The sequence below is a fragment of the Prunus avium genome, chromosome 8 (assembly GCF_965620075.1).
Source record: "Prunus avium chromosome 8, drPruAviu1.hap1.1, whole genome shotgun sequence".
In the NCBI taxonomy this organism is placed as follows: Eukaryota; Viridiplantae; Streptophyta; class Magnoliopsida; order Rosales; family Rosaceae; genus Prunus; species Prunus avium.
Window position 1 is genome coordinate 6,913,698 of NC_142291.1, and position 26,903 is coordinate 6,940,600.

Genomic DNA, 26,903 nt, shown 5'->3' on the forward strand with positions numbered 1-26,903 from the left:
ATAAATTAACTTTTGGGGCGGGATGTTACATATACCAAATTAACTAAAAAAATAAAACTCAGAAAAACATAGTACGTTGACAAAACTGGAGCAGCCATCCTAAGAGATTTTCTCCAAAAGGCACACTTTCATTTTTTTTAAGCAAATTAGGCAGGTTAATTTCAATGCGACTTAAAACCTATTTAAATGTATGATGGATGATGCAAGAAATTACATGAAACATATTGACCCAAGAGGTATAGCTGCTTCCTAGTTTAATCTTAGAAAATCCAAGCTCAAATGGGTTGCTTTTGTATGAATCTCCATTTGACATAGGGGATTGCATAGTTTGTTGATATATGACTCCCAATTTTTACCGAGTAGTGGGTTTCTTGGTTATCATCTTTGTGCGTTCATGCTTCTTGTTAATCTGCTCTTTAGTTTAGATTGGAAAAGTATTTCCTCATATTATTCTCGCATGTTAATCTCTTGCATACACATGCTTCACTTTAGTTATTGCTAGTACTGGGGATGCATAGCTTCATAGATCATTCTGAGTGCCTAGGATTTGACTGAGATGAGATGTGTGTTTGCTGACTGATTCTTTATATGGCATCGTTCAATGTCTGTAGGATATTCAGTGGAGGAAATACAAAATTTGAAATTTAAGATTTGAGTTAGGAGCAAAAGATGCATAAGATATATATTTAATTTTTTCAACTTGTTTCCAATTTTCCTTCAAAGGATGCAAATCAACAAACAAAAAGATGTGAAGTAGACAAAATAAAATAGCAACAAACTTGGATGATACAATTATTCAAGTCGCTAGAGAAAGTAAATTTCTAAATTTAAGAGTTGGAACAAGGAGGCATATAAGCAGGTGGTCCACGAATCGTGCTTTCACTGGTATTTCCATTCCTCACAATGAGTACAGTGTCCATTCCCCAGCTGGAATGCCTTTCCAAGTGACAGTGCATAAACCATACTCCTGAAAATCATTATCAAATAATTCATTTCATTAGTTAACCTAGCTTTATGGTTGCTCCTTAATTAATTTAATGTGCATTTGATATTAAGACTTACCAGGATTATCAGCTACAAATCTGATGGCTGCCCATCCATTCTTTGGCACTCCAATGGTGTTTACTTCTGGTGGATCAACCAAATTGTAGGTTGTAGGCGACGTCGTACTGTTGAAATTCCCAGAACCAGTTCTAACCAAATAGAAGCTGAAACCATGGAGATGCATTGGATGATTCTCAGCTGCAATAACGCTGGTCCCTTGGAAGACTATCTCAACTCCTTCACCATAGTTGATCATCCTCACCCTCGTCCCAAAGCTTGGATATAGTGTGTTGTTTGCGAAGTCTCCCGTGAAGTTATAAAAATAAGGTGGTATGTCTGGGAAATTAGTTGCGTACACTCCATTGGTATTTCCCCTGCACATAGACATTAAGTTGGTAAACCTTATATTTATACATAGAAACTTCATGAACTATAATACTATAATTTTATAGCATGTACTGTTTGATGCAAAAAACATGCAAATATGCATATGCTAATAGATGGAGCCTCGACATAAATTGTGGAAGAAAAACATGATAGGTACCCATAATATGCTTGCAGTACACTAATAGATGGAGTCTGAAAACTGATGTTGTTTAAGCTTGCAGAAAGCGCATTTCCATCTGGCCCAGCACAAGAAGAATTTGCACAAATCCTTTCATTTATTGAAACAGCGATGTACATCGACGTTGAGATGTTTAAGGGGACACTAATAGGGTGGTCTTCGCTTGCAAGGCCCTCACTTGCTTAGTGAAGTTTTCAGCAGCTGTGTCGTCATCGTGATCTGGAAGAGTCGGAAAGGGAGTGGTTGAGGGGGTGCTGTAGTTGCCGTTGTATTGAAGAATTGCAGTGGTGGTACTGTTGTTGAATGTAACATTCCCGTCAACAAAAGAAGTAGAAGCGATGTAATAGTGGCTGGGAGGCTGGTTTGCAGTGACTAAAATGTCCATTGTTTGGCCTGGAGTTATCATGATGTAAGGGGTGGTTATAGGTTTTATGTATGCAGCATCTTGAGCTACCACTCTCAGGTTGTGGTCGGCGATGGCGAAAAACTGTTCTTCGTTCATCACCGCGTTGATTACACGGAGAAGATAGGTATTGCCAGAATCAACCAACCAACGATATGTTGTTTCTGCACCATTAAATCAATTAATTATTATTACAGAGTTTGTATAAAAAACCTTTTCTGAACTTTAGTTACTGAACAAAAATTATGCAGCAAATTAATGATGTGAAAGTATGCTAGTTGGTAGAAATAAACGGTGTTCATAGTGAATCAAACTCTATATTTAGAGTAAAGTAAATGTTTGTATATTTTACGCGATATTTTCCTCTATTACTTATTGATTTTGGATGAAATAATAATGTCTCATTGTAAAATAATTGTAGTTGATTTAGACTCCGATGATAATTATATAAAAAAAGCACCGAAGCATGACTAGATTGCTTGGTTTATTGGCATGTAGCCTTCACATTGTAAGAGGAAATTATGAATTCAAATCTCAATGGACGATAGCTACTAAATAAAATAGCATGCAATTATTTTTGAGTGCTACTATTTCGACCAACTAATCTTATTTCCCCACCCACCTTATCTTCAAAATTTTAAAGACAAATTTACCTGTTTGGAAAATGACTCCTAAGACCCTCTTCTCCCTCATCCCGACGAAACCTGACCGCCCCACCACCCCACCACACATCCGAACCCCACCTCCTCTCTCCTTCTTTTCTCTCTTCCCCTCTCTCTCTCTTCAACAAACCCACCCTACTGTCTTATCTTCCCCAAGCAACCATCCACCCTCCCCCTCCTTTTTTCTCCTTATTTCTCTCCTCCCTCCTCTCGACAGCCACCCCTATGAATGAATTGATTCTTTATTTTTCTTTCGTTTGTTATTTGGTATGGTTTTAGGTTGAATAACTCAAAGGGTTATTGGGTTTTGGATTGGCAGGGGGTTGAAGGTTAGCATGCTTTCATGCTTTCAATGAAAGCGAGGGCATGCTGTAGGGACTTGGGACAAAAGGGTGTCTTTCGGGATTTTTTTGGAATTGTGATTGAAGAAGAAGAATAGGAAGAGATTGTTGGGTTTGTTTGGGTTTTTTTTTATTTTTTGCTTGATTTCTGGGTTTTTGTTGAATTAAGTATTTTAGAAATAAAGGTGGGTGGAAAAATAGGATTGTGTTTTTTTTTTTGGTGAAAACCAAGGTATCCCCCGCGCGATTGCGGGGACTAACCCTCGAGGTACTGTCAGGCTCAAAGCGGGGACCTCTCCCAACAAAGTCTGCTCTATTCGCAAGCGCCTGAGATCGAACCCAGGACCTCTTGTTTAAAGGATCCAAGCCCCTTCCACTTGGACCAACTCCTGTTGGTGGATTGTGTTTTTTCAAATTTACATGGTGGGTGGGAATATAAGGTGAGTGGAAAAATAGAACAAGGGGGTGGAAATAGCAGCACTCTTATTTTTTTTTTATGAAGAGGCAAAATAGTGATTTTCAATCATTTTCTTGAAGTTTTAAATAATTTTTTTTTAATCATTCAAGGATTCAGATTCAAATTTGAGACATTTTATAACATTTGGGAAGATAAATTTCACTAAATCAAGAGCTAGTTTTAAATTGATTACTACGTTTTGCTAACTAATCACCACAAGTCAGAAAAGCTATATCCTTTGCATTTTATATTATATTCCATAGACACCTAAAAATCTTCTTCATTTACGGGGATGTTACCATCATCTTTCTCACTTGTATGTATAAGCAACAATAAAATAATTAATGGGATTAGATTATTAAAGTAGATTAGATTTGGATTTTCGATTATAATTACCGTTAGAGCAACTAACAAATCTCCCGGCTGCCCATTGATTGTGAAGGCATCTGAAATGTTTGGTTCGCCACCCGTTGCAAGGGCATCTTCAATTATTCCCATCACATCTCCCTCGAACCAGGATTCTGCAGCAACCAGATCAAACAGGATTATAATTATTAAGATTCAACGGTGCAGCAGTACATTTAAATTTTTTGTGTTTTTACTTCGAACTTTAACCTTATATTCAATGGAGAAAGTAGCCCAACTCCTTATAAGCTTTTGCAAGGTTTTCTAATTTTTCAATATGGGATATTTTCATCTTTACATTCTGACACGCAAACGTAATATGTGGACAACATATATTTGGTGACATGGAGCATGTGTGGCCACTAGGCTTCACTACAAGAAAAACAGGTATTAGTGGCCACCCACTTGGTCACAGAAACTACCCTTTTTGGTCACTGAATGCAATCAGTGTCCAAATATTGGTAGTCACTAGGTGGTCACTAGAAACTCGTCACAAATTCTACTTAGTGGCCAATATCAACTATTGGTCACTATAACACAAAGAATTAGTGTCTATCCCTATCTGGTCACTAATAAAAACACTATTAGGGACCACAAATTTGGTCACTAAAGGGCTTACAATTTGGTCACCAAAACATGCAATTTGGTCACTGAAATTGAGTCACGTGCCCACGTTAGTGACCTGCTTGCTTGGTCACTAATGTATTTCAAAAAATTGGTAACTAATTAGGTTTACCTCTCCATGTTCTTTATTTATTGTATTACAATATGAAATCACAATTAATTTCTTTTAAACAGTGTTGTAGATAAAATTTATAGCATCAAATAATTCATTGCATTCAAAAGCAATCCATATATCTAACATTCTTCCAACGAATTCACAAGATGTCTCAAAAACAAAATGCTACATATTTAAGTTCAACCTAAATGTCGAGTGATTCCCAAAAACAAATAACATAAGATTCATCACTAGTAGATTGTCTTCTGTCCTTTCTCATCTGATATACTAGAAATTTAACCATCAGACCTGCAGCAAACAAAGAATAATTATTTACAAAAAGATATTTCAAATGAAAAACAAGATTTTTAGACTATCAACAAAGAAAACAAAAAAAATAAAGGAAAAAACAAAACAGCAAAGTGAAAGACAAACTAATAATAATGGATCATCATCTTAACAAATAGAAAGAGAGGACTATTAAACAAAAAGAAAAATTCATGGTGAGACAGAGAGAGAGTGATAGAACAGCTGAAAGTTAATATTGAAGATAAAGTCAAGAAAAAAAAAACCTAGAAACTTCAACCATGCTGACATACTAGAAGAAACCTATCCATCAGACCTGCACCAAACAAAGAATAATTATTTACAACAATATTTACACTAAACTCTTCTCTATTGTCTACCAGACACATATTTCAGCTAAACATGCATATCAAATCACTAACCTGCACTACAAGTGTGTATCTTGGATCAGCTAACAGACTCCGTGTATGGATGGCCAATGGTGAAAACGAAAATATAGGACCTGCATACCATCAAGAGAATAAATATAGGATCAGCTAATAGGATGATCAGTTAATACTGATTCTTTCATAAGAGAATAAAAAATAAAGAAAAAAAAATTATATACAATCGTTATATTAAACTGATATAGAAATAATGACTGAAATCACCCATGTGCAGATGCAGAGCAAATGAAATTTTGATTAAAGAATTGTACAAAAATTGAAAATTTCATGAAACTCAACTTAAATCAGAGCTGTACATCAAATCAAAGATAATTAAGACTTCAGTTAAGCATAAAAATAAACTGATGAACAAAGAGCAAACAATACTTGTTCTTCCATCATGGAACCAGATATATGGACCCTATTGCCCAGCATAAGGTGTCAAATGCTCAAGGTGTGACAAATATTGTCTCCCTCATGATCCACAAGATCAAAATGACACCAATAACAAAAAATAAGTATGAAAACATTCAAGAAAGAAAATAACAAATAATCCAATACGTTTTCTACTATTAAGAAAGAAGCATATCATAGAAAGTGAGTTTCTGGTAAGATTAAAATAAATTTAAAAAGCTTCTGTAGATAGTATTTTCAAAAGTCTTCTGACCTTAATTTCTAACAAGAAAGTTTCCCAATACCATATCTAACCTCATACACAGAAAATCCACTTTTTTAAACAAAACTAAATCAGCATTACATGGCTAATGTGATTGTCCACATGAATGAGCAAGAGTGACATGGACACAATGCTTAGAAACTTACTGTCTCAAAATTTGTTGGTAAAAGATTTGAATGTTATTGATAGGAAAATGGTAAAGGTTCCAATGGTTACTGAAAATCTCCCCAAAATTTCAAAAAAATATTAAGACACCTACCCAAAGTCTCTTTCAATATGGAAGGTTTGCAAGTTCTGAGATGATAAATTGGTCTTTTCCTAGACAAAACCTTCTCGTTGATGGAAACCTAGAAAAGACTTACCTATCTACTACCAATTTCAAACCATACATCTTTATTCAACTACAAAGAGATTAAAAGATAAGTTACGGTCAATATAGACTAAAGAAAAACAGGGGGATTCAAGTAAAATTTGAGGATGCATTCATACAAAGTAGAAAACAGAAAACTCAAACCAACAAAAATTTCAAAGATAAAAGTATCTAAATTACCTGCAGCCCCATCATATTTGCAGCTGCTGCAGGATTATCCAAATTATGATGCAACTCAAACAGTTCCAAAACCAAGGAATTCTAATATTCCAAGCAAACCTGCTCGAACAAACAACCAATTCCAAGTCAAATTATCACTTCATTATTCAAATGGGAAGAGAGAGAGAAAGAGCCAAATAGGGCCTTCGGGTGGGTCCTAGAGAGCACATCATAATTAATTATACCTTAAAAACTCCAGTGTCATCCACATATGAGATTTTTATTAGATATTCAAGACCCATCAGCAATGTGGCTATATTCTGTTGTGTGGTTTCAATTCAAGCACACGAATATGTGACTGCAAAAAGAAAAGGAGACAATTAATAACATCCTCATTGGAGGCTTAAAGATTAATCATAATCGCAAACTCTTTTATGGATGAGTAAATAATAATTATAGACAACACAATAGATAAAGCTTAAAAATCCTGACACAACATAAACCAAACAGCAGAACTATCATATCCAAATACGGCTGGTGAAGGCAAGGCAATATATCAACATATTCATATGAAAGAGAACAAACTTGCCTTGTAAAATGAAGTGAGAAACAATGCCAAGTTCTGAATGAAGGCCTGAAGAAACAGCATCATATGAACCAGTTAAATACACACAATAGGAAAGCCTAAAAAGTCGTGAGAGCGAGTAAGAAAAAGCATCGAAGATGCATCCGATCAACCAGAAAGTCGACGCCGAAGTAGTGGGTCAAACCAATCGAAATCCAATTCCATCATTCTCTCAATTTTGGAAACCCTAATCCGCCCTTCCATTGCTTAGCTTTTGAAACCCCAAATCCAGTCATCGAGTGAGAGAACAAAAAGAAAACACCTTAGAGGTCTTGAGCTGAATCAAGGTCAAAAACACATTCGAACCCTAAATCAACATCAAAGTTGAACTCAAAATCGAAATCAAAATCAAAATCAAGTACAAGTTCAAAGAGCGCACCAGCTGAGAAGTTTCCAGATTAAAGAAAGAGAGAGAGAGAGAGAGAGAGAGAGAGAGAGAGAGAGAGCAACACGCACGATTTGAACTCTGAATTCGCTGAAAAGGTCACTCGCTCGTTCGCTCTGAAGGATAAGGGCACAATCTGAGAGAGACTTGCTCACTCTGAAGGATAAGTGCACGCTCTGACTCGATGAACTCATTTTGAAAAGAAATTTTAAAAGAAATAATTGGTCACTGATGTATTAAAAGACACGTGTAAGGCTACTGTGCCATGTCAACTTATGTGTTTAGGTCACTAAATATAAAATCTAAGCTATTTTTATTGACTAAAATTTAGAGTAGTCACTATTTGTCAAAATAATTGGTCATTAAAAGTTAAAAATAGTTTTAGGGACCATTTAACATTGTTAGTCACTAAATGCACACTATCTGTGACCATTATCCATTTTGTCACTGAGAAATTGGTCACTACTGACCTTTTTTCTTGTAGTGCTTTCACTTGTGGGCAAACCAGGCTTTGATACCATGAGGGAAGTTGAGATTCCACCCCAAAATCAATTAGCAATGGATGGAGTAGCCCAACTTGTTATAAGCCCTTACAAGGTTTTCTAACTAATTTTCAATGTCGGACATTTTCACCTTCACATTCTCACTATTATGACATGGCCCACAGTCGTTGTAAATAGTTCTTTATTTTTTTTTATCAAAGTTTGGAAGAGGATGGGTGGGGGAATGTGCTATTGGAGTTCAAGCATACGATCACTGATTTGCAGGCAAATACTCTTACCAATTGAGCTATGGATTCGTTGGCCAGTCCGTTAAATAACCAAAACATATAAATAATGATATAAAAAAAAAAATACCTAGAATTAGTGTTTCTTGTGCATCTGGCGTTGCAAATGGATAAGTGCTGTTGGCAGCCGGTAGAATACTGATGGCACCGTAGAATAATTAGTGTTTATTTTTGTAAAGACTTTGCGAGACGAAATACACTTCGTCGCGCAAGACTTTGTGCACCGAATTTTATTGTTTCGTCGCGCAAAGTCATGCAAAGATTTTTACAAATAATTTTTTTATTTTCTTTATTTTTGTAAAGACTTTACGAGACGAACCATACTTCGTCGTGCAAGACTTTGTGCACCGAATTTTATTGTTTCGTCACGCAAAGTTACTTTGAGCGACGATGTTTTGTCGTCGCGCAAAGGTTTGTCGCGCAGAGTGACTTTGTGCGACGATTTGTGTTTCGTTGCGCAAAATTTAGTCACGTAAGAATTTGAGCGACGAAGTTTAATTTTCGTCGCGCAAAGTCACTTTGAGCGACGAATTGTGTTTCGTCGCGCAAAATTTGGTCGCGCAAAGGTTTTTTTTTACTAGTGTAATCTCTTGCATACACATGCTTCACTTTAGTTATTGCTAGTACTGGGGATGCATAGCTTCATAGATCATTCTGAGTGCCTAGGATTTGACTGAGATGAGATGTGTGTTATGATGAATATGAACATGTGTTTGCTGACTGATTCTTTATATGGCATCGTTCAATGTCTGTAGGATATTCAGTGGAGGAAATACAAAATTTGAAATTTAAGATTTGAGTTAGGAGCAAAAGATGCATAAGATATATATTTAATTTTTTCAACTTGTTTCCAATTTTCCTTCAAAGGATGCAAATCAACAAACAAAAAGATGTGAAGTAGACAAAATAAAATAGCAACAAACTTGGATGATACAATTATTCAAGTCGCTAGATGTAAATATATAAATTGAGATTGATGGAAGAGAAAGTAAATTTCTAAATTTAAGAATTGGAACAAGGAGGCATATAAGCAGGTGGTCCACGAATCGTGCTTTCACTGGTATTTCCATTCCTCACAATGAGCACAGTGTCCATTCCCCAGCTGGAATGCCTATCCAAGTGACAGTGCATAAACCATACTCCTGAAAATCATTATCAAATAATTCATTTCATTAGTTAACCTAGCTTTATATGTTGCTCCTTAATTAATTTAATGTGCATTTGATATTAAGACTTACCAGGATTATCAGCTACAAATCTGATGGCTGCCCATCCATTCTTGGGCACTCCAATGGTGTTTACTTCTGGTGGATCAACCAAATTGTAGGTCGTAGGCGACGTCGTACTGTTGAAATTCCCAGAACCAGTTCCAACCAAATAGAAGCTGAAACCATGGAGATGCATTGGATGATTCTCAGCTGCAATAACGCTGGTCCCTTGGAAGACTATCTCAACTCCTTCACCATAGTTGATCATCCTCACCCTCGTCCCAAAGCTTGGATATAGTGTGTTGTTTGCGAAGTCTCCCGTGAAGTTATAAAAATAAGGTGGTATGTCTGGGAAATTAGTTGCGTACACTCCATTGGTATTTCCCCTGCACATAGACAATAAGTTGGGAAACCTTATATTTATACATAGAAACTTCATGAACTATAATACTATAATTTTATAGCATGCACTGTTTGATGCAAAAAACATGCAAATATGCATATGCTAATAGCTGGAGTCTCGACATAATTTGTGGAAGAAAAACATGATAGGTACCCATAATATGCTTGCAGTACACTAATAGATGGAGTCTGAAAACTGATGTTGTTTAAGCTTGCAGAAAGCGCATTTCCATCTGGCCCAGCACAAGAAGAATCTGCGCAAATCCTTTCATTTATTGAAACAGCGATGTACATCGACGTTGAGATGTTTAAGGGGACACTAATAGGGTGGTCTTCGCTAGCCAAGGCCGTCACTTGCTTAGTGAAGTTTTCAGCAGCTGTGTCGTCATTGTGATCTGGAAGAGTCGGAAAGGGAGTGGTTGAGGGGGTGCTGTAGTTGCCGTTGTATTGAAGAATTGCAGTGGTGGTGCCATTGTGGAATGGAACATTCCCGCCAACAAAAGAAGTAGAGGCGATGTAATAGTGGCTGGGAGGCTGGTTTGCAGTGACTAAAATGTCCATGGTTTGGCCTGGAGTTATCATGATGTAAGGGGTGGTAATAAGTTTTATGTATGCAGCATCTTGAGCTACCACTCTCAGGTTGTGGTCGGAGATGGCGAAAAACTGTTCTTCGTTCATCACCGCGTTGATGACACGGAGTAGATAGGTCTTGCCAGAATCAACCAACCAACGATATGTTGTTTCTGCACCATTAAATCAATTAATTATTATTACAGAGTTTGTATAAAAACCATTTCTGAACTTTAGTTACCGAACAAAAATGAAGCAGCAAATTAATGATGTGAAAGTATGCTAGTTGGTAGAAATAAACGGTGTTCATAGTGAATCAAACACTATATCTAGAGTAAGTAAATGTTTGTATATTTTACGCGATATTTTCCTCTATTACTTATTAATTTTCGATGAAATAATAATGTCTCTTTGTAAAATAATTGTAGTTGATTTAGACTTCAATGATAATTATATAAAAAAAGCACCGAAGCATGACTAGATTACTTGGTTTATTGGCATGTAGCCTTCACATTGTAAGAGGAAATTATGAATTCAAATCTCAATGGACGATAGCTACTAAATAAAATAGCATGCAATTATTTTTGAGTGCTACTATTTCGATCCCCTTATCCTATTTCCCCACCCACCTTATCTTCAAAATTTTAAAGACAAATTTACCTGTTTGGAAAATGACTCCTAAGACCCTCTTCTCCCTCATCCCGACGAAACCTGACCGCCCCACCACCCCACCACACATCCGAACCCCACCTCCTCTCTCCTTCTTTTCTCTCTTCCCCTCTCTCTCTCTCTTCAACAAACCCACCGTACTGTCTTATCTTCCCCAAGCACCCATCCACCCTCCCCCTCCTTTTTTCTCCTTATTTCTCTCCTCCCTCCTCTCGACAGCCACCCCTATGAATGAATTGATTCTTTATTATTCTTTCGTTTGTTATTTGGTATGGTTTTAGGTTGAATAACTCAAAGGGTTATTGGGTTTTGTATTGGCAGGGGGTTGAAGGTTAGCATGCTTTCATGCTTTCAATGAAAGCGAGGGCATGCTGTAGGGACTTGGGACAAAAGGGTGTCTTTCGGGGATTTTTTTGGAATTGTGATTGAAGAAGAAGAATAGGAAGAGATTGCTGGGTTTGTTTGGTTTTTTTTTTTTTTTTTTAATAATAATTTTTTGCTTAATTTCTGGGTTTTTGTTGAATTAAGTATTTTAGAAATAAAGGTGGGTGGAAAAATAGGATTGTGTTTTTTCAAATTTACATGGTGGGTGGGAATATAAGGTGAGTGGAAAAATAGAAAAAGGGGGTGGAAATAGCAGCACTTTTTTTTTTTTTTTTTTTATGAAGAAGCAAAATAGTGATTTTCAATCATTTTCTTGAAGTTTGAAATATTTTTTTTAAATCATTCAGGGATTCAGATTCAAATTTGAGACATTTTATAACATTTGGGAAGATAAATTTCACTAAATCAAGAGCTAGTTTTAAATTGATTACTACGTTTTGCTAACTAATCACCACAAGTCAGAAAAGCTATATCCTTTGCATTTTATATTATATTCCATAGACACCTAAAAATCTTCTTCATTTACGGGGATGTTACCATCATCTTTCTCACTTGTATGTATAAGCAACAATAAAATAATTAATGGGATTAGATTATTAAAGTAGATTAGATTTGGATTTTCGATTATAATTACCGTTAGAGCAACAATACAAATCTCCCGGCTGCCCATTGATTGTGAAGGCATCTGAAATGTTTGGTTCGCCACCCGTTGCAAGGGCATCTTCAATTATTTCCATCACATCTCCCTCGAACCAGGATCCTGCAGCAACCAGATCAAACAGGATTATAATTATTAAGATTCAACGGTGCAGCAGTACATTTAAATTTTTTGTGTTTTTACTTCAAACTTTAACCTTATATTCAATGGAGAAAGTAGCCCAACTCCTTATAAGCTTTTGCAAGGTTTTCTAATTTTTCAATATGGGATATTTTCATCTTTACATTCTGACACGCAAACCTAATATGTGGACAACATATATTTGGTGACATGAAGCACGTGTGGCCACTGGGCTTTCACCTGTGGGCAAACCAGGCTTTGATACCATGAGGGAAGTTGAGGTTCCACCCCAAAACCAATTAGCAATGGATGGAGTAACCCAACTCGTTATAAGCCCTTATAAGGTTTTCTAACTAATTTTCAATGTCAGACATTTTCACCTTCACATTCTCACTATTATGACATGGCCCGCAGTCGTTGTAAATAGTTCTTTATTTTTTTTTTATCAAAGTTTGGAAGAGGATGGGTGGGGGAATGTGCTATTGGAGTTCAAGCATACGATCACTGATTTGCAGGCAAATACTCTTACCAATTGAGCTATGGATTCGTTGGCCAGTCCGTTAAATAACCAAAACATATAAATAATGATATAAAAAAAAATACCTAGAATTAGTGTTTCTTGTGCATCTGGCGTTGCAAATGGATAAGTGCTGTTGGCAGCCGGTAGAATAATGATGGCACCGTAGACAGTGGCGCGTGTCCAATCACTATGAGCATGCCACCATAAAGTTCCTTCCTCAGTTGAGAAGTTAATCTCATACGTAAAGTTTGTTCCTACTGGAATAGGGCACTGAGTTATGTTCTCAGGTCCATCTGACCATGGATTTCTTGGTTGCTTCACTCCATGCCTGTAAATATTAAACAAGATAAAAGGGTTTGTCTTTTCTTTTCATGGCTTTACATTATGAAGCAATGAAAACAAAATGGAAGGTTTTATTTTTGTGTTTATTAAAGAAAAGATTAAAGAGCCAGAGGAAAGTTCCATTCAGGATGCACAAGAATAGATACAACATGGAGCTTCCTCTCGCCTTGTTTGTTTGTTTTTTTCCAGATGTTATTCACAGTTTCACTTTCACGCCATGAACTCAAAATTTTCTATTTGATTCTCTCTCTCTCTCTCTTTCTCCTAAAGATATGAATATTCCAAGTGGAGACTTTGTCTCAATCCATATATCCAAACGCACCTAGCCTAGCCATCAACGATCCATAATTTTTCAGCACAGCTTATATTCTTTTTTCCTTCTTTTTTGGTCAGTATCTTCCAAAGCTTATTTTCAAACTGGTCAATGTCAAAAAATAAATAAATAAAATGGGGCACTTCTAACCTCGACGGGTTTTGTCCCAATTCCTCAACGGTTTTTATTCGTCATCTATTAGCTTTTCTCTAGTAGTGAGCCAAAAAAAAAAAAAAGCTTTCTGATCTAGAGCTTGGATAATGGGGCTGCTAGGTTGTTACCAATGAATTGTGAGACCGTACAATCCTTGGTTGTGGACGTTGACAAAAGCAGTATCTCCTTTCTGAACAGTGATGGTCGGCCCCGGCAAACTGCCATTCACAGTTAGGATGCTCTTTGTGCTGCAAAGCCTTGTAAAATTTGTTTCTTTTAGCTGCAAAATATCACAAAACGAACACCAACATTTTATTACACAATTCTACTGAAATACTCATAAAAAATCTAAGCACATTATCCACTAAAAAGCAAAAAAATATGACAAATTCGAGCCGAAAAAACCAATGATGATGAGCATGCAAGGGCTATCAAAATGGTATTAGTGTAATGTAGCAAGCACTTACAACAAAATCATAAAAATGGGTAGCGCCATCAGCCTTGCAAATCCCACCCAGGAACATAAACCCTAGAAAAGCTAAGACCCAACTCATTTTGTTAAACTCCATTTTCAGGTCTTTATTGCCAGAAAATATTGATTTCCCTATAGCTATGTGGCTGTGTCCTTCAGGTCACCCTTGAGGTGGTGTTGTGCGGTTTTGGTCTCAGCTCAAGAGCTATTTATAGAACATGAGAATGTCTTTGTTAGAAATCAAGGCTTAATAGAAGGAAGACTTTAGATTGAAGTTAACGTTGTATAGCTGTCTTACTTGGACACCAATTCTTTTCTTTTTCTGTGTAATTACCTTAGACATAGGATCTGGAGATTTCTTTCCTTTTGTATTCCTTAAGCTTTGTTATATATCTGTAATCTTTATACAGTGATCAATATAGAAAACATTCACAATATTTTCTTATGTGGTAGAGGAGGAAGAGGGGAACAAGTTTCATGAAGGTTGTGCCACCAACCATGGCCGGACGGCGACGGAAAATTGACTGGAAGTGACGCTGGCACTTTTCACGCGTGAGGGGGAGAGAGTTGTCGTGAGGGAGAGAGAGAGAAGAGAGAGAAGAATGCCAAAATCTGATTGGCCAGTTGGGTTTTAAATTTCAACTTTGCACAAATTACGGTTGTGCCACTGAACTTCCGTAGATCAAAACGTCTTCATTTCAACTCCGATTTGGGCCCACCACGTGTCTACGAACTCATGAGCTAGAGCACTACACAATGGAACAGAGAAATTTTTCAAGACCAACCCCGAGCAAAAAAGTCAACCCTAAACCACTAAGAAACCCTGAGGGTAAAGTAGTCCTTTGCTATAGAAAATAGGAAAATAAATTAACTTTTGGGGCAGGATGTTACATATACCAAATTAACTAAAAAAAATAAAACTCAGAAAAACACAGTACGTTGACAAAACTGTTTTGTGATGGATGAGCAGCCATCCTAAGAGATTTTCTCCAAAAGGCACACTTTCATTTTTTTTAAGGCAAATTAGGAGGTTAATTTCAATGCAACTTAAAACCTATTTAAATGTATGATGGATGATGCAAGAAATTACATGAAACATGTTGACCCAAGAGGTATAGCTGCTTCCTAGTTTAATCTTAGAAAATCCAAGCTCAAATGGGTTGCTTTTGTATGAATCTCCATTTGACATAGGGGATTGCATAGTTTGTTGATATATGACTCCCAATTTTTACCAAGTAGTGGGTTTCTTGGTTATCATCTTTGTGTGTTCATGCTTCTTGTTAATCTGCTCTTTAGTTTAGATTGGAAAAGTATTTCCTCATATTATTCGCGCATGCTAATCTCTTGCGTACACATGCTTCACTTTAGTTATTGCTAGCACTGGGGATGCATATATGGCTTCATAGATCATTCTGAGTGCCTAGGATTTGACTGAGATGAGATGTGTGTTATGATGAATCTGAACATGTGTTTGCTGACTGATTCTTTATATGGCATCGTTCAATGTCTGTAGGATATAGGCATGGGCACAGTTCGGTTTGGACCGGTTCTTAGGCAAATTGGAACCGAAATCGGTACTGTTCATCGGTCCGGTTTGGTTCGGATTTTGAATAAAAATACCAAAGAAAACCGGACCCACCTAGACCAATTTAGGTCCAGTTCGGTTTCGATTTTTCATGCTTTGAACCGGCTCTTTAGCCTAACTGACATTTTTACACAAATCAATGTGAATCGCCAAATCCATACAAGAAAACCATATTCGAATCTTACAAGATACCAAAAAAACTATCTAGCAAACAGATGTAATCGATGCACCAAAGGAGAGTAAGAAACAAAAAGAGATATCAGACAAAGAGGAGAGGAGAAAAGAGAAGAAGAAATAAAGATCTGGTAAGAAAAAAAATAAAGAAATAAAAAATGAAAAAAAAATAATAGAAAGAGAGGAAGAAATAATCAATGAGAAAGAATAGAGGAAAGAAAGAATAAATGAGATGAGAGGAGATAAAAGAAAGAATCCGAGCAAGAAGAGAGGAAGAAAGAATCGGTGAGCAAGAAGAGAGGAAAGAAGAAGAGGAAAGAAAGAAAAAATCAGAGAAAAGTGAGAGAATACTTAGAAAAGAGAGAGAAATGAGAGAAATAAACAAAACAAAAAGTATGAAAGATTTCATAAAAAAAATAAAAAAGAGCCATTCTCTTCTCTCTGCCCAAGACATCATCATCACCATGAATTCTCAACCCACTTGCTTTTTAATCACGTCTCTCTGTTCATGGTTTCCAAGTTGGGCATTAAAATAGTATAGAATTGATTGTACGAATGTTCTCTCTCCTCTTTTTTGTATTCTTTATTGTTTATCCTTTGCTTTTTAGACAATCAATAAAAAACATGTTAAACTATATATAAAATATATAATATAAAAATATATATAAATTAATTTTATTGGACCGGTTCTTTCGGATGAAAAATGGGAACCGAAACTGGTCTGAACCGATTTGGTTTGGACTTGTCTCGGTTTTTGACTTTTCAGGTCAACATGGTTTTTTTCGGATTGGTTTAGTTTGGCTTTACAGTTTTGCGGTTCCAATGCCCACCCCTAGTAGAATATTTAGTGGCGGAAATACAAAATCTGAAATTTAAGATTTTAGTTAGGAACAAAAGATACATAAGATATATATTTAATTTTTTCAACTTGTTTCCAATTTTCCTTCAAAGGATGCAAATCAACAAACAAAAAGATGTGAAGTACACAAAATAAAATAGCAACAAACTTGGACAATACAATTATTCAAGTCTCAATGTATATATATGTTTGTGCAAATAATCTCGAAGGAGAATATTCGCTTCTAGATCCTTCGCCCTTTGATATTCCTTCTCTCTCTTCCTCGATTCCTGTAAAAAAGACCGGAGTAAATAGACCACACCTGGTGGGTGGCCAAAGGCCCTCCGATGTCTAAATTAGTTCGATTGAATCTAGGTGAAACAATAGCTAAAAAGGGTACGGAGATTTCTCTAGGGTGAGAACCGGGTAGCCAGAGCCGTGTGTTGTGGCCGGAGTCGTGTGGAGAGTGGAGAGTGGAGAGTGGAGAGTGGAGAGGGAGAGAGCTTTAGGTATTTTTCTCGGGTTTTGGAGCTAGGTGTAGAAGTAGGGTTTTTGTCGTACCTTGAATGATGAATGAAGTCATCTATTTATAGGAGCCTCGGGGCTAGGGTTTCGTAGCGATTGAGTTGGACTTGATTATATCCCTTTATTAGGATAATATTTAAATTAATGCTATTATCTCATTAATTATTAGATAATATCCTATAATTAAGATATTATCCCCTTATTAGGATAATATCCAAATTAATGATATTATCTTATTAAATAAAGATAATATCTTATAATTAAGATATTATCCATATTAATTAATTAACCAAATAAATTGGTTTTATTAATTAATTTAAGGGATAACTTCTTTTCCACGTGGCGTGCTGTGATTGGAGACGAAAATATTTGCTCCCACAAATGCCCCCAGCTTCTGCATGGCGCTTGTGTGGCATGTAGGAGATGAAATTATTTTTCGGGCCCACCAACTGTGTCTGGGCTTTCTGTGAGTTGGACTCCATTGCAAATCGGATTCCCAATTAGAGTAGGCTTCTGACTGTTCTTGGAGTTGGATTCCCAGTAGGAATGAGCTTGGGATTCCTTCTTGACCCAGGTTGTCCAACTTGTATAAATGCAAGGCTTCTCTTCACTCTTTCTCACATCGCAAACTTAAATTCTCTACTTTTTAGCTTGAGAAAGATCTTGGAGAATTTGTACTGCTTGTCGAAGAGAGGAGTTGTCTTGCATCCCAAGGTAAGTCGAGCACGTATATTTTTTCTTCGTCTTCACTTTTTCATTGCGAGGACTAGTTGGGTAGGACTAGGCTGGTTGTCGTCATGACTAGCAGTCGAAGACAGTTGGAGAGGCGGTGGTCTCTGGTGGCTGTTGAGCGAGTATCGAGAGGAAGTCGGTGGACTGCCCCCTACCGAGGATATCGAGAGATGGAAGCAGGATGGTCCAGACCCTGATGATCTGCCTGCTGCTGAGAAGACTCAAGTAGGAATGTGTCTCCATTGAGGAAGAAGCCAAAGCTACCTTCTGCTGAGAAGACTCAAGTAGGAGCTGTTCCCTCGTCATCTGTTAGGGTCAAACATCTCGTTGGTGGGGATAACAAGAAGATTGGCGGTATGCGCAACATTAGGGATGTTCCCCTTAAGCCTCTTGCTGATGAGTTTGGAGATCGTGATCTGCTCTGTGAAGTAGTCCGTGCGCGATCTAGTTCACCTGTTGAGAGGCAAAGAGATGCAAATATTCTTATCCAAAGTTTGGGTCATTTGCACCAGTCGAAAAGTGGAGGTCGATCTGGGAGCTCTGCTCATCCATCTAACCATCATGATCCAACTGTTGAGTCACGAGCAGTCAAGAGTGGAGTTGATTCGTCGTCACCAATTCCTTTAGAAGTGAGGTTAGTAGAGGCTAAAAAAGCAAGAGAGTCATCTGCTCGGGCGAAAGGTTCTTATGCAACGTCAGCGGCTGATCCCAAGGTGGACAAGTGCAGCCTTGCAGGGGATACAGGCGTGTCTGATCTGCTCAAGACGCACTTTCTATCAAGTCCATCTGCTTGTGCTGAGCTGGTTGATCAAATCCGTCAGGCTAGTGATCTTGGTACTTTTTCAAGTCTTTCCTTAGAAAAACAAAGGGAAGCAACATTTCATCTGCTTAAAAAAGGAATAGTTTTTGCTACTGAAAATATCCGAAACTCGTCTGCTGTTGCACTTTCTTCTACTGCTGACTTGGTCAGTTGAAAAGATGCTTACTTCCATCTTGAGTGCAAGAATGCCGACATCTCTCTTAGTTATGACAAGCTTTTGGCTAGATTTCGCGACTATCATGAATCTGCTGAAGAATCCAAGTTCGAAGCTACCCTGTATACGTACAAGCTGGGCTACTTGGACTGCACAAATGGAAATGATCCCTTCTATGCCATTGGAGATGAAGACATTGAGATGCTTTGTCTTGAGTAGTTTAATGCTGTGAACATGGAAGGAGTTGAAGAGCAGGTCGCTGAAGAGGTGATAGCTGAAAAGGATTGAGTAGAAGAGGATACACCCGATGAGGTGGTGGCAGACGTCATAGATCAGGCATGTGGAGCTGCTGAGAGCGTGGCTGATCAAGTGGACGTTGGAGAGGCTGCAGATCAGGGATCCCCTGTCGACGTTTCGGAGTAGATGAAGACTCCTTTATTTCTTTTCATCTTTTGTAGTATACTTTTTGTTTGATCATCTTCTTTTTGTTTGAACTCGGCTAGTTGGTCACTTTGCTAGGGAAATTTCAATTATTATTTTTTTCAACTTCAATTTGCATATTGTCTTGTGAACTGCTTAAGTAACCCGCTAGTGTCTTGGCTGTACATTTCCCCTTAGGATTTTGGCAAAAGCCAAGGTCCCCCTTGAAGGAGTCCGGGCGTATTTTGCATTTTCCGAAGAAAGCCTAGGACGCTTCTGGTTGTTGCCCTGCTTCTCCCTTAGGATGCTGCTTATGGACAACTGTATGACTATCCTGCCCCTCTTAGGAAACAGATAGGAACCTGGATACCTCCCATAGGAAATTCCTGGCGCACCTTACGTCTCTCTTAGGACGCTTCTTTGTGGGCTGTGTCTCCCGAAGGATGCTTCTGGTTATTGCCCTGCATCTCCCTTAGGACGCTGCTTATGGACAACTGTATGACTCTCTTGCCCCCCTTAGGAAACGGATAGGAACCTGGATACCTCTCTTAAGAAATTCCTGGCGCATCCTGCGGCCCCCTTAGGATGCTGCTTTGCGAGCTGCGTCTCTTGAAGAACGCTTCTAGTTGTCGCCCTGTGTCTCTCTTAGGACGCTTTTTATGGGCAACTGTTTGACTATCCTGCCCCCCTTAGGAAACGGATAGAAACTTGGATACTTCCCACAGGAAGCGTGGAGACTTCCTTTTAAGAAATTCCTAGCGCACCCTACGTCTCTCTTAGGATGCTGCTTTGCGACTGCGTCTCCCAAAGGACGCTTCTGGTCGTCGCTCTGCGTCTCCCTTAAGACGCTTTTTATGGGCAACTGTCTTTTGTTGTGGAACATTCTGGAATTTGCAGTAGTTGCTTCTCTTCTTCAGAAATGTGCAGGGCTCAGTCATCTGCTTGGAACTAAGCGGGTAGGAGGAAGCGTCATGGATAGTATCTTTGGAGGTGGCAGGCATTCCATTGTCGCGGAATCTCCTTTCCTTCCATGGTGTCAAGCGTATAACTTCCTCTGCCCCCGGACCGGTTGATCACATAAGGGCCTTCCCAATTGGGTTTCATCTTTTTGGAACCTTGTCTTTGTGTAGTGATGAAGGTCTTTCTTAGCATAAGGTCGCCTGGTTGAAATTGTATGATCTTGGCTCTTTTGTCGTAGTAAGACTTCAATCGCTATTGATAGGAAGCGACTCGGACAATGGCTTCTTTAGTAGAGGATAGAGCTTCGGCCTCGATCCATTTAGTAAAGTAATCAGTGGCGACGATCATCATTTCTTTATTGGCTGGTGTCGTAGGCATAGAGCCCACTAAGTTGATGGTTATTGCATGAAAAGCCACGGACTGTTCTGCGGATGGTAGATTTCGGCAGGCAGGTTAACATCCGGTTTGTACCGTTGGTAGCGATCACATCTTTTGACATACTTAGTGGAGTCATGGCGCATGGTAGGCCAGAAATAGTCTATATTTAGAGCCTTTTGGGCGAGTAACCTTCCCCCAGAGTGGTTGCCACATTCATCGTCGTGAATTTTGCAGAGGACCTCAAGTGTTTGAGATATTTTATGCAGGTGAGATGATGGCCGAAGTATGATCTGCGAATGAGCTTATCGCCTTGCATGTAGTATCTCGCGGCTTTCTGCTGGACCTTCCTAGCTTCGGACTTATCGGTTGGAAAATTTCCATTCACCAAGTAGTCGATGATGGGGTCTTGCCAGTTGGGGTCTTCATCAATATGCACTGAGTCGATTGGCTCTGTTTCTTCGATGCTTGGCCGGTCAAGGTGTTCGACCGGGATGGAGCGTCTGAACTGGGTGTCAAGCGCTGATCCTAGGCTCGCCAGCACATCTGCATGAGTGTTCTCCGCCCGTGGAATTTGTTGGATGGTGAAAGTAAGGAATTATTTCAAAAGTCCTTGGACTTTGTCGAGGTACTGGATCATTTTTGGATATTTTGCCATGTACTCACTTGAGGCTTGATTCGTGATCAGCTGGGAGTCTTGAGTAGATGGCCAATATTTTGATCTACAGTTCTTTTGCTAGGCGCAATCCGATAAGCAATGCCTCATATTCTACTTCGTTGTTTGAAGCAGGGAAGCCTAGTGTAATGGCTTGTTCCAACAAAGTTCCGTTTGGGGTGATTATGACGACGCTTGCCCCCGCTCCTTTGTGATTTGGCGCTCCGTCTACATGCAACTGCCACATGTCTTTAGGTAGGTTTGAATCGGTGAGGGAGGTATCGTCTGCTAAAGCCTGAGCTTTTATAGCGGTCTTCGGCCGGTAGAGGAGGTCGTATTGACTGAGTTCGATTGCCCATTTCATGAGTCGTTGAGAGGTGTTGGGGCTGTGAAGGATCGATCTCAAAGGAAATTTTGTCATGATAATTATCCGGTGCGCTTGATATTAGGGCCTTAGTTTTCTCGCGGAAACCACAAGCGAAAAAATGAGCTTCTCCATTTTCAGATAGTGAGTCTCTGCGTCGAGGAGAGCTTTTGAAGTGTAGAATATCAGATGTTGTGCCCCCAGCTCTTCTCGGATGAGAGCTGAGCTAACAACTAAGTCAGACACCGCCAGGTAGATGTACAAGTCTTCACCTGGTATCAGTTTTGAGAGTAAGAGAGGTGAAGTGAGGTAGGTTTTCAAGTTTTGAAAAGCTACTTGGCACTCATCATCCCACTTGTCCTTGTGTCCTTTCTTCAAGGCTTTGAAGAATGGCCTACACTTGTCGGTAGATCTCGAGAGGAATCGGTTGAGAGTTACTGCTCTACCCGTTAGATTTTGTATCTCCTTTGTTGTGGTAGGTGACTTCATGTTGAGTATAGCCTTGATTTGATTCGGATGTGCCTCAATTCCTCTTTGAGTGACTAAGTATCCCAGGAATTGGCCAGACGAGACTCCAAATGTGCATTTGCTCGGGTTCAACTTCATGTTGTATTTTTCAGAGCAGGCTGAATGCCTCGGCAAGGTTTTTGATGTGGTCTTCTCACTGGGGAGCTTTGACTAACATGTCGTCTACGTAGACCTCCATAGTTTTACCTATTTGCTCCTTGAAATTTTTTTTTACTAGCCTTTGGTAGGTTGCTCCGGTGTTCTTCAGCCCAAAGGGCATGACTTTGTAGCAGTATGTAGCTCTTTAGATGATGAATGAGGTCTTTGCCTTGTCGTCTTCATGCATCATGATTTGATTGTAGCTGGAGTAAGCGTCCATGAAGCTTAACAGTTGATTGCTGGAAGTTGAATCGACGAGTTGATCAATTCTTAGCAATGGAAAGTTGTCTTTAGGGCACGCCTTGTTGAGGTCTGTGTAGTCGACACACACTCTCCACATGTCTTTATCTTTCTTTGCTACTAGAACAACGTTTGCTAGCTATTTTGCATAGGAGACTTTTTCAATGAAACCAGTAGCTAGGAGCTTGTCGATAGGAGCTTCTTCAATGAAACAGAGATCGACAAGCTCCTTTGTTTCCTGCTTGGGGGTGAAGTTGCGTCTTTTGTGCACTACAGGATTGATTGTTGGGTTGACGTGTAAACGATGGCAGATGATCTGGGGATCGATGCCTGGCATGTTGGACGATGACCATGAGAATACGTCTTTGTTTTTCTGGAGGACGGCTACAAGCTCTGCCTTTTCCTCTTGGCTTAGGTGCGAGCCGATCCGCGCTTTTCTCATCTTCAGGCTTCCATCCTTCTTCAGGAGAGACCTCCGGATGGATTCCCTTGACTTGGTCTTGATTCTTAATATGCTATTGGGGATTGGCTATTCCCTTTCCTTTTCGGTCTGCTCGGCCGTCAGGAACGAGATTTACAGGGAGGAACTGTGTTTGCTTGCTTCTATTCAGCCCTTGAGCTGAGCATTTCCTCGCAATTGCCTGATAACTGTTGATCTGACCGACACCGCCCCCAAGGATAGGGTAGCGGATTTTCTGATGTGTGGCGGAGATGATGGCGTTGATCTTGCCAATCCATGGTCTACCCAGAATGCCATTGTAGGGCGAGACTTCATTAATGACCATGAATGTTTGCGAGCTGATTACAGGTGGGGAGTAGACGTCGAGATCTATCGTGTCCATAGTAACTGTTGTTGCGCCATTGAAGCCGGTTAGTGACCTAGCTGATTTATTGATCTTTGTCTTTAAGCCCATTTGCTGGATGACTGCCAATTGTAGGATATTGGCTGCACTGCCCTCGTCTTCATGGATTCGATCGACCATGGCCTGAGCGATTTGAATGCTGATGACAAGGGCGTTATTGTGTGGTAGATCAAGGCCGATTAGATCTTTCTTTTGGAAGCCGATCACGGGATCATCTTCTGCCAATGAGAGACTAGTGGAGACCTGGGAGATCACAGTGGCTTGTTTGATCTTCTTCTTGTTTTCCTTGCTAGTCAGTCCAGACTCCTCGGAATCAGCTAGGATTGTGTTAATCCTTATGACCTTTTGAGGTGGCTCCTTGGCGGTATCGCGGTCCTCAATTCGCTGGATGGCCTGCTTCATGATGAATTCCGTGCAGTGACCCTCTTTCACGAGTTCTTCAAGGTGCGCTTTCCAAGAAAAGCAGTTATTCATAGCGTGCCCGTGCGTCCCATGGAAGGCACAGTATTTTCTGGTATCCCTCTTGTCCGGATCTCCTTTCAAGGGTAGCGGTCTTTATACCCAAGATTTTTCCTTTACTTGGGCTAAGATTTGATGTATAGGGATGGAGAACTTGGTGTAGTTCTCCTTTGTCGTAGCGTCACCTTGTGGGCACGACCTGCGTTTGTCTTTGTCCCTGCTGCTAAGCCTGTCGCTTCTTTGGCTTGCCCGCTTGGTCGGCTGATCTTCCTGCTCGGTGGACTTCTTTGCGGCGATTCGATCGTCATCCCAGAGCGTGTAGCATTCCACGATCGTGAAGACCTCTGCCAGAGTCTGGCTGGGAGTGATAGTCAGCTCGCGATATAAGTCGTGTTCAGCTGGAAACCTTTCTTGAATGCTAAGGACGCGATTCGGTCATCGCATCCTACGATGTTGGCCTTTTCTACTTTGAATCTCTTAATGTAATCTCGAAGGGATTCATCGGTCTTCTTGCGCAGGTTGTACAGGTGGTTAGGGTTCTTCTTCATCGTCCGGTAAGAAGTGTACTCTTTGGTGAAGACATAAGCAAGCTCATTGAAGCTGCTGATCAATCCGGATGGCAGGTTATGGAACCAGTCCTGAGCTGCTCCTCGCAAAGTCATTGCAAACACCTTTCACATTAGCGCGTCTTCAGTTTTGTACAAGATCATAAGGCTCTTCAAATGCTTCAAATGGCTTTCGAGATCGGAATCCCCTTTGAAGCATGTGAAAGAGGGCGTTGAGAATCATTTCGGGGGAGCAGCCTGCTCGATTTCGGCGGTGAAAGGTGAGGAGTTTGCTCGGTCTACCTCCATACGTAGTGCATCTTCAAAATTTCTGCCAATTCTGAAGTCTTGAAGTCGGTTACTTACAAGCTTCTCAACGTCTTCCGTGCACATGTTTAGTCGGCCACGTTGATGACCTTCACGATTTGGGTGACATTGATTGACTTCCTCGTTGGTTCGCAAGGGTTAACCTTCTCGGTTGCGCTGCCTAGGCGGCGTGTTGGTGGACTGCACTTGTGAAGGATTCTCTGTAGCTTGGTGATGAGAATTGGTTCTTCGAGAGCGAGCAGCGGAGTGCCTTTCTTCACGATTCTCATTGTGAGGGTTATCTGGTTGACCTCCCCGAGGGCCTAGCCTTTCGGGAACATTTCTCTGCGAGCGAGCAGCAGAGCGTCTTTCTTCACGATCCTCATTGCAATGCCCATCAGGTTGACCTCCCTGGGAGCCTAGCCTTTCATTCACGTTTCCCTGCGGGCCAAGGCGGGTGCAGATGTGAAGTTGTGGGCCCAGCCTTTCACGCACGTTGGTCCTCAAATTCAGTATGGATGGGAGACTTCGTCTGCTCTAAGTGTGGCTCGCAGATGCTTGCGACATGTCAGGAAGCTGATCACGTTGTTGTCCATCTCCTTGTCTGCTTACTCCTGCTCGACCTGCTCGGTACCCATCGAACTGCATATTGGCGCCTTCATCCATCCTTCTCTCTTCGCCTTGTTGTCCAAGGCCAAGGTTTTGAGCCAAGTTTATTTGGTTGAGGAGTTGCCTCATCAAATTATTTTGGTCGTCCATTCTCTGAGTTAGCTGGTCAACTCTCAGATTAAGGTCTACTTGACTTCGTGGATCGGGAGGAGAAAAGTGTGTGGAGCCCAATTGCACACAGGCTAGGGTTTCATTAGAGGTGTGAGCAGGAGCATGTGTCGAGTGCGGAGGCAATGGAGGGAATGATTGAAGTTGCTCCACGATTGGGCCAAAGTCGGCTGTGGTCCCAGCTGCGAGTCCGGCAGGTGGCACGGTGGTTTATGGTGCAGCAGCAAGGGTTTGCTGCGGGTTCATGGCGGCTAGAGGTGGTGGTGCCACCATGTCGATCGCGGGATGGTGGAAGGACCAGCTTTGGGCCATCGCGGCGCTCTTGCTCCTAGTGCTCTTGCTTCCAACCGTGGTTGTTTGGAAGGCTTCGATGGATTGGAAAATATGAGGGATGGATTCCTTGAGCACGCGTTGAGTATAACTCGTGCTCTCAATGAAAGCACAAAATGTTTGTGCAAATAATCTCGAAGGAGAATATTCGCTTCTGTTTGTACGTAATAAATCACGGTCGCGTGCGACCAAAGGGGTTTTCCCCCTCAGCCTCAGCACCTGTTCGCAATCCAAAACGCAGCGCTTTTACCTACATCAAAACAAAGGAAAAGCTGCAAAGGGATAGTCATCTCGGCCTTACAACCACGGTATCGTCAGGCCGAGGCCGAATGACGAAGGGGACACGGTCGAAGATATTAAGAGTCAAATCGTCACATGGCAGCAGGGTCCCACGCTTCATTTAATGAAGTAACGCCTCTGACTAGCAAACCCACTAGCCGCAAAAGGGCATTTAATGCACGAGGGAAGAAGCGAAGTGACTAAAGTCAGGATTTGGTGACAGAAATCAGAGTGGTTAGGCGCCAACATGCTCACAAACGTTCTTACAAATTGAGGTCAGATCGCCAACCACCAAACAAGGGCATTAAATGCATCCCCACGGCCAGAGGCGCAGAACCCACGATCAGGGCGGCGGCCGAGATTTACCAGGATTCATGGGGTCACACCACCATGCTTCACGATCCCAAATGTCGATTGGACTACCCACTTGCTCTGATCAGGCTCCACCATGCAGATTTTCAGCCTCGATTACTCCTCCAAAAACTCTTCCTATAAATACCAAGTTCAAGCTACATTCAAAGGGTTCAAACACCAAACCAAAGCCTCCCACGGAGCAAATTATATTTTCCTGTAATGCACTTTCAATATCTTTATTTGCTTTCCTAGGAGTAGTGTTAGTTTGTAAGGAAAATCCGTTCATCAATATATCATACAACCCTTGATTTTCAAGGCGCCGGAGCACTATCTCTGTTACTCT

The 26,903-nt window shown here is 40.2% G+C and overlaps 2 protein-coding genes, 1 long non-coding RNA gene and 1 pseudogene across 12 annotated transcripts; all 4 read right to left on the reverse strand.

The window, feature by feature from the left end:
* Nucleotides 1-791: 791 nt before the first annotated feature.
* LOC148291246 (putative laccase-1) lies at nt 792-2,705 on the reverse strand (annotated as a pseudogene). Its single transcript, XR_015826355.1, has 4 exons — nt 2,666-2,705; nt 1,589-2,176; nt 1,063-1,418; nt 792-967 (listed from the first exon to the last, which is right to left on the reverse strand). The product of XR_015826355.1 is annotated as a putative laccase-1 (transcript).
* Nucleotides 2,706-4,661: 1,956 nt separating this feature from the next.
* Nucleotides 4,662-7,750, reverse strand: LOC110761526 (uncharacterized). 9 transcript variants are annotated; one of them, XR_015826102.1, is made up of 8 exons: nt 7,613-7,750; nt 7,419-7,463; nt 7,121-7,165; nt 6,777-6,889; nt 6,553-6,651; nt 5,324-5,403; nt 5,168-5,217; nt 4,662-4,904 (listed from the first exon to the last, which is right to left on the reverse strand). It is a non-coding gene; the product is annotated as an uncharacterized LOC110761526 (long non-coding RNA). The 9 variants fall into 9 exon arrangements; XR_015826108.1 differs by having other exon boundaries at nt 7,419-7,433; nt 7,536-7,743; XR_015826106.1 differs by having other exon boundaries at nt 7,270-7,433; nt 7,536-7,743.
* A 1,488-nt stretch (nt 7,751-9,238) lies between these two features.
* Nucleotides 9,239-14,236, reverse strand: LOC148291247 (laccase-15-like). Its single transcript, XM_088246086.1, has 7 exons — nt 14,135-14,236; nt 13,796-13,947; nt 12,943-13,187; nt 12,196-12,321; nt 10,093-10,681; nt 9,567-9,922; nt 9,239-9,470 (listed from the first exon to the last, which is right to left on the reverse strand). Exons 1-7 carry the CDS (start codon nt 14,234-14,236, stop codon nt 9,331-9,333), a joined length of 1,710 nt encoding a protein of 569 aa, XP_088102212.1. The 3' UTR covers nt 9,239-9,330.
* An 8,926-nt stretch (nt 14,237-23,162) lies between these two features.
* On the reverse strand, nt 23,163-23,984 carry LOC148291248 (uncharacterized). The gene has a single exon (XM_088245728.1). It carries the CDS (start codon nt 23,982-23,984, stop codon nt 23,163-23,165), a length of 822 nt encoding a protein of 273 aa, XP_088101854.1.
* Nucleotides 23,985-26,903: the final 2,919 nt, after the last annotated feature.